At 36.6% G+C, this 8,295-nt stretch overlaps 1 protein-coding gene across 1 annotated transcript; it reads left to right on the forward strand.

Annotated features, from left to right (window-relative positions):
• Positions 1-3,668: 3,668 nt before the first annotated feature.
• On the forward strand, positions 3,669-5,114 carry LOC111905600 (uncharacterized). The gene has a single exon (XM_023901295.2). The coding sequence runs from the start codon at positions 3,669-3,671 to the stop codon at positions 5,112-5,114; it is 1,446 nt and encodes a 481-aa protein (XP_023757063.2).
• The last annotated feature ends 3,181 nt before the right edge of the window (positions 5,115-8,295 follow it).

An 8,295-nucleotide genomic window follows, 5' to 3' on the forward strand; every position in this document is an offset into this window, starting at 1 on the left:
ACCTCTTCATTTGTAACGCACTAAATTACTACTTCCTTTATCATATAAAATTCAAACACTTAATTCCTTTATCATAGAAATTACCCTTCATATATGCTACTTCCAAACATACATACATACATAATACATAGCCACACACATGTTCAATTCTTTTGGTCTCTCACACCTTTCTAAAACCAAAATATATACACCAACTTATCTTACTATCTTGTCTTATGAAAATTAGAATACACACCACTTTACAATGTTTATTTACAGCCAAGGGTCAGATTCAAAAACCACATTAAAACATGGGTTCTTAAATAATTATAATTTGTATAAACATGAGCATGCCTAATAAGGCAAGCCTATCTTCAAGTTCTTTTCTGTACACCTGTATCAAACCACTACCATCTGTAACTTGAAGCTTCTCATTTAACATTGTCTTGTATTCATCATCTCTATCTTCTAAACCACGCATTAGTTCAACCTGTTCAATACAAACACATCATTTGTTGGTAATCACCATAAATTTATGATGTTGTGTCTTGTCCTAATGGGGCCCACATCATTAGAGCATATTAAACATTGAAAGTGTATGTATTTATGCTTCTAACTATTTTTGCTTATAGGACTATTGGCAAGAGGATTAAAAGTGCATTGATCTGGGTGGTAACTACAACAGTATGTGGCTTGGTGCTGTCCATCTTATACGGTTAGTAAAATTAGATCACCTCGCTGTATATATTGATGCTCTTTGTTTGCTGAGTTATGTATTTGTGTTAGGGAATTGTGATTTTTTATGATAATAAAGTTTTCACTCTCTCATTCGCCCATGGATCAGCCAAGCAATGTGATTGTGTGAGCATTAAAATATTGTCTTTAATATTTTCAATTGCCTCATTAACTATGTGGAATTGTGTTTATCTTTTTTCTAGGTATTTTTTTTTCTTAATTTGAGAAAATCTCGTAAACAAAACTTTTTGGACAATTTTAATTTGTAAATTTATTAATTAATTTATTCCTACAAGAAACATTTTCACTTATGATCAAATGCAATTAGGAGTAGAAGCTACTTTTAGTCATTTAGAAGGTTGATCTCCCTGGTATCCCATGCAAGTAGGTATGATGGGCACTGCCAAAAAAATTAGCTTACATAGCAAAAATTACTATTCTAGCTTTGCATTTTGTATACTTATAATATGATTGATGAATGAGATGCTTCTAGGCTTTGACATAATCTGACTGTGGTTAGTTTCATGGTCACACTAAAGCATAAATGGGCATGATTTCTGAGTTGACAGCATTGCTTGCTTTATGAAAACATGATTTTTAGTTACATTAATGAAGTCTTTTCAAGAAACTTACAACATTCGAGATTTAGAAAGCTCTTAGGCGATTTTAACAACTAAAAAGTCTTTTTAATTTGATTTATGAGTGATTTAATGTAAATTTTTGAAGATCAGGTACTTTTATCTCGTATATAAAAAGAGCAGCTGAGAGCAAAAAGCTATTTTTTACAGTAACATCAATGTATGCATCAGTTATCACAGTACCATGATTTTTTATCCCTATATTAGAATGAATATGATTCCATTTGGCTGTTTCTCTTGAATATATATGCATGCCACTCTCTTGTCCCACCAATGTTCAAATCCTTAGAGCCAGAAGCAACAAACGCATGCTTCAAAGTATAATATCCAAGCTTGCATTATGTGAACCTTTCTTCACACATAACTTGCTAAATGCTAATGTTCGTTACTTTTTTTCATAATTGTGCATTGAAATATGCATATAGTTACAATGAGTTACAATTTTTTTGTTACTTGCTACAGGCTCAAAGGGTGATAAAGCAACAGTTTCTGCTATAAATTACACTGATATTCCACATACTCAGGTAAGAAAAGGTATTTATTTTTAATCTATCTATTTTTTAGGGTACATAAGTTTTTTATTTTTCATTTTCTAATATAGATTCAATTATATTATTTTGATTAAAAATTCATTTTTGTGAATATTCGTTTAAAATATCCAAGCCTTTTTAACTTAAAATTAAAAATAATCAAAAGCCTAACATATATTGTACATACTCTACAAGCAATACATATAACATATAGCTCAACAGAATGAGATTAAAAAGAATGTCATCCAAAAAGCTTCTTGCTACTTTACAAGCAATACATATAACAGCTGCACCTATTCTTTTCTAACAGATCCATCATGTTCACCTTTTAACAGGATTCATACAAAATCAATTCAATCATATTATAACAAAAACAATAATTAATCTATAACTAAAGTTATTATAGATAATAAAAACAACCTTGAGAAACAGAGAGTTTACCTGTGACTGTGAGTTACCTTGATTAGGTTGCAGTTGTGCTCCTTCTTTTCTAACAGATCTTTTATAGATCTTAGGTACTCACCCTTTCACAGGATTCATACAAATCAATTCAATCATCTTTATATAATAATAAAATGATAATTAATCGATGTGTGATGAAAATTTTACTAACCTCAATCTGCCACATTAAATCAGGAATGGAAACAAGTAGAAACATCAACTCATTAACCAACAAAGACAGAAGAGAAAGAAAGAAAGAAAAAAACAACAAAGAACAGCCATACCTATACATTTTTAGAATGTAACTGTCAACTGACAGTTAATACTTAGAATGTAACTGTCAACTGACAATATTAATCACAATTAACATCAAACATAAATATTTATACATTTTTAGAATGTAACTGTCAACTAACAGTTAATACCTAATTATGGCAGTTACTTTCTATCTAACTAACACAACTTTCACTAATTCCCATTCTTAAAAATACGTGAAACCAAATATCAAATGCATGTATTTATATTTGTAAGATTGGGCTTGGAGCAATCTATATTTATTAAAGAAAATATTACAGTTAGATAATTACATATTGAAAAATAAAGCTAATTTTAAACAGATTGACCACCCAAGGGTAAAAAGGTCACATACATAAATTATGAAGTAACGGGTTTGCAGGTGGTTTTGTGTTGGACACCTGTTTAGCCCATTTCTAACTTTCAAATTTCTGCAAAAGATCATATTCAAAATTTTAAAAGTATTTCTAATTTTCAAATTTCTGTAAAAGTTCATAAAATTTTATAACAAACACATAAAAATATTCAAACAAGCTGAAAAAGTAATTGGATGCTGAAAAAGTAATTGATAACCTATACAGTTTTGGTCCCTGCTTCAGTTTTGTCACTGTACAGTTTTGGCCCCTGTACAATTTTTTTGTCCCTGTATAGTTTTGGCCCTGTACAATTTTTTTAACTAAACTAATTATTTACAATATAAAATTAAAATAAAAGTATATAAAATGCAGAAATCATAATAATTTAAGTTCAATGGACCTACAAAGATATCCCAAATGTTTGGTAACAAGCATCTAATAAGTATCAAATTAGGTGTAAATATCAAATACTAAAAAAATCAATCCTAAAAAATGTTTGAATGAAAATTTGAGACATCATTAAGCTTATAGTTTTGTCACTGTACAGTTTTAGCTCCTGTATAATTTTTTTGTCCCTGTATAGTTTTGGCCCTGTACAATTTTTTTTTGTTTTTGCATAGTTTTTGTCCCTAAACATGCGTACTCATTATTGCTTTAAATGGTAAATAATTATGTAGGTTGGCAACAAATGTTTAATGGATAAATCATGGATTTCCTCTAGTAGATTATCAAATGCATATGATGAAGGTGTGAATGCTTTTCTAGAGTTTGCACAAACTAATAATCCAAAGTTAGATGTTATTCCATGCCCTTGTGTAAATTGCATCAATTTGTGTCACCACTCAATTGACAATGTACGTTATCATTTGTTTGCCCACGACTTCGATGAGAATTATAAGATTTGGTCTTTCCATGGAGAAAAACAACCCAATAGTGATTCTAGATGCCCTAACAATTCCATTCCTCCTGATGCTATTTATACAAAGGATATGCTTCATGATGCCTTCAAATACGTAGACGATGAACCTGATTCGTTGAAATCACTTCTTGAAGAGTGTGATAAGCCACTTTATGTAGGGTCAAAGTATAATGCACTTAGTGGATTATTGAAATTCCAACATTTGAAGGGTCAATTTGGATGGTCTGATGCTAGTTTTGATGCTTTGTTGTCTGTCCGAAAAGATATCTTACCATCAAACAATACCATCCCTAGCTCGATATATAAGTCCAAGAAGTTGCTAAAAGGAGTAGGTCTACAATATGAGAAGATTCATGCATGTGAAAATGATTGTGTTCTATTCTGGAAAGAACATAAAGATGCTTCTCAATGTCCAACTTGTGGCACTTCTCGTTGGAAGAAGAATTCCAAAAACATACCTTCAAAAGTTTTGTGGTATTTTCCTATCATCCCTAGATTTAGAAGAATGTTTTCAATACCACAAATTGCACATGACTTAACTTGGCATGCACAAGGTCGGATCAATAATGGGAAGCTTACTCATCCTCGCGATACCCCTTCTTGGAAGCTTGTTGATAACACGTGGAAAGAATTCGGACAAGAAAAACGAAATCTTAGATTAGCCTTGTATGCTGATGGTATCAATCCACACAAGTCATTAAGTTCCAAGCATAGTTGTTGGCCGGTTATCCTAATAACATATAATCTACCCCCTTATTTGTGTATGTCAAGAAAATTCATGATGTTGACTCTGTTGATATCCGGGCCAAACCAACCTGGTAACAATATTGATGTCTACTTGGCACCATTGATAGAAGATCTAAAGCTCTTGTGGGAAACTGGCGTTGAGACGTTTGATTCTCATAAGAAAGAATACTTCAATTTAAGAGCAATATTACTTTGGACTATAAGTGATTTTCCCGCGTATGGTAACCTTTCGGGGTGTGTTACTAAAGGTTATTATGCTTGTCCAATATGTTCAAAGAATACTTGTTCACAATGGTTGCCAAAGTCCGAAAAAGTATGCTTCCTTGGGCATAGAAGATTCCTACCACTTGAACATCCTTTTCGCAAAAGAAAAAAAAATTTCAACAATCAACAGGAGCACGATTTTATGCCACAACCATCATCAGGTGAAGAGATTTATGACTATCTGGCGGGATTTGAGACTACATGGGGGTAAGAAGATAAAGCCAAAGAAGGTAGTATCAAAGAAGGTAGGATCAAAGAAGATAAAGTCAAGGAAGGGAGCGTCAAAGAAGGAAACGCCAAAGAAGGAAAAGACAAAGAAGAAAAAAGAAAGTATCGACGAGAGATCTAAATTTTGGCATAAAAAGTCGATTTTTTTTAACTTGAATATTGGAAGAAGTTGCCTGTTTGCCATCAGTTAGATCTCATGCACATAGAAAAAAATGTGACCGAGAGTGTTTATGGGATAACGTTGAATTTTCCTCACAAGACGAAGGATGGATTAAAAGCACGACAAGATCTTGAAGCGTTGGGCATCAAGACTGAATTATGACCTGAACCAAAAGGGGATCGACATTGGCTTCCGCCTGCCAAGTACACATTGAATTCCGCAGAGAAACATCTATTTTATGAAACCCTGTCTAACATAAAAGTTCCTTATTGGTATTGCTCTAATTTCAAGAATCTCGTGTCGGATGATGTTTCAAAGATGAATGGTTTGAAGTCTAATGATTGTCATGTACTAATGCAACAACTTCTTCCTTTTGCAATCAAAGGGGTTTTAGATGTGAAGGTGTGGAGAACAATCCTAAGCATGTGTCATTTTTTCAATGAGTTGTGTAGTAAAGTTGTTGATGTTAGTAAGCTAGGCAAGTTGCAAAGTGACATTGTATTAACATTATGTTTGTTAGAGAAGTACTTTCCTCCTTCATTTTCCGATGTCATGACATACTTGATAGTGCATTTAGTTAGAGAGGTGAGGTTGTGTGGCCCGGTTCATTTTAGGTGGATGTATCCATTTGAGAGATACATGAAAACACTTAAAGGGTATGTAAGAACCAAAACTGAAAAACGTAAGCACAAAGCTTAGTGAGTTCCCCCATCGTACCACATACCATACAACACATATCATACATACTGCCAGGCTATTCTAGGGTGCCTGACAACCCGGTACGGCCATTTTGGGGTGCCGACTACCCGTGCGGCCATTCCGGGGTGCCGTCCTACCCGTGTTAAGCCATTCTGGGGTGCTGACTACCTGTGTCAAGCCATTCTGGGGTGCTGACTACCCGTCGGTCCTGACAACCGATCCTCGGGGACTATTTCACCCCCTACTGCTACTACTATCACATATCATAACATAACATATTATCAGACATATCTAGGGTGTCTGAACTACCCTTCGGTCCTAACAACCAAACTCGGGGACTGCTCCCCTCCTCCTACCTCTAACTCATATAACGGATCATGCTAGCATATAAACATAACAACACATACTGTCAGACGTATCTGGGGTGTCTGACTACCCTCCGGTCCTAACAACCGAACTATGCTACTATCACATGTAACACATCATACTAGCATATAATATATCAGGTAGTAGCAAACCTAGATGATATCACAGAGACAATCATCTATCATACGTCTCCTACTGGTGGGCCGGCATTGTAGCCTTAGACCCACCGCTACTGGAAGGTAACTCACCTCAAAGTAGCTGCTGATCTGATCGGGAACTGACTGTCTACTGCTGCTGCTGCTGCTCCGGAACTCCTCTGGCTGTAATTCCCACAACATACTCAATCAAACACTGTTAACTGTCCTTTGGGTAAAATGACCATTTTACCCCTGATCATGCCCTAATTCAAAGTCAGAGTCAACTTTCAGTTGACCCGACTCACCGAATTGGCTCTCCAACTTGCCGAGTCCCTACCAAAACGATTGACCTGAATCCCGTTTCTACTCGTCGAGTTAGGCGATGACTCGACGAGTTCTCCTTCTAAACTGATATTCAAGTCCTTCATCCTACTCGCTGAGTTGTATGAACAAATCGTCGAGTTCATCTTCATCCGATGAACACTTATGCTAAGACTCACCGAGTTGTATGAACAGCTCGCCGAGTCTGTGCTTAATCTAAGGAGATTGCCTTGAACTCGCCGAGTCAGGGCATTAACTCGCCGAGTTCCTCCATGGATGAGTTCAGCTTCCAACTCACTGAGTCATACCCCGTGACTCACTGCTCACACTCGACACTATGAAAAGGGGACAACTCGAAGACTCGCGAGCAGACTCGCCGAGTCAGATGAACGACTCGCTGAGTCGTTACCATGCAATTACTATATGGTCGATTCTGCTTGAATCCAGTCCATGCCAATCATAGATCTGGGCTCCTAGGGCCTGGTTATCACGTAAACTTTCCAACTTTACATGTAAATAGACAACCATGAGGGTTTTAAGGTCCAAAATGCACCAAAAGGGGTAGATCTAGGGCTTTCATGCAATATGGTTCCAAAAAGACAGTAGATCTGAGCTCCTAGAGCTCAACCATGCCTAGATCTAAAGATCAATCAGCTTATTACAAACCCTCAAACATACACAAGCTTGGAAATGGTTCAAAGAGGACTTTAATGGAGCTATAAGGGACAATAAGCTTACAAACATAGGGGAAACGAGTTATACCTCGGGGGAAATGTTGGAATGACACAGAGATGCTTGGCCTCCTTCTCCTCTTCTTGATTCACTCTTCTTTCTCCTCAAAAACTTCAAGAACACCACAAAAACACTTCAAACTCACAAGGAAACAAGGCTAGAGAGAGATATAGGGCTTTGAGGGTGGATGGGGGCGAGATTGGGGTGGAATGAGAGTTTAAATAGGGTGCAAACCCCTGAAACTTAGGGTTTCAACCAACAGCGGTGACTCGTCGAGTCCAGAATATGGACTCGCCGAGTCACCAACTTAAATGTGTCCCGGGGTCCCGTCTCTACTCGACGAGTCGGACCCATGACTCGTCGAGTCCAAGGCTAAAAATGGAAAATACTCAAATAAGATTTACGTACCAGGAACTAGGTGCTACATAAGGGCTGTGTATCTGTCATCGAAGTGCTCCATCATAGCGTACTTGCTAGTCCCAAGCAACTCTGGAATCTGACTGCGGACAATCTCGACCACCTCCTCACGGATGATCTCCCTAACTCGATCCTCTGTCAACAATGGCCCCTCCTGGGCGATAACCTCAGGCACTGCTGGGGCCTCCTAATCGCCCTGCCCTAATCCCGATTCGGATCCAGTCACAAAATGCCTCGTAACCACCATACTGAAAATATAACAGGAAGATATCCGACAATCCACATAAATAACTAGGAACCAACTCCAGACTAAACCCTAGGGGTTGTGACTT

This window comes from Lactuca sativa, chromosome 9 (genome assembly GCF_002870075.4).
Source record: "Lactuca sativa cultivar Salinas chromosome 9, Lsat_Salinas_v11, whole genome shotgun sequence".
Taxonomy (NCBI): domain Eukaryota; kingdom Viridiplantae; phylum Streptophyta; class Magnoliopsida; order Asterales; family Asteraceae; genus Lactuca; species Lactuca sativa.

Bases quoted from the DNA above. Each gene is read 5' to 3' on its own strand.
- LOC111905600 (XM_023901295.2), top strand. From the start codon at position 3,669: ATGGATAAATCATGGATTTCCTCTAGTAGATTATCAAATGCATATGAT.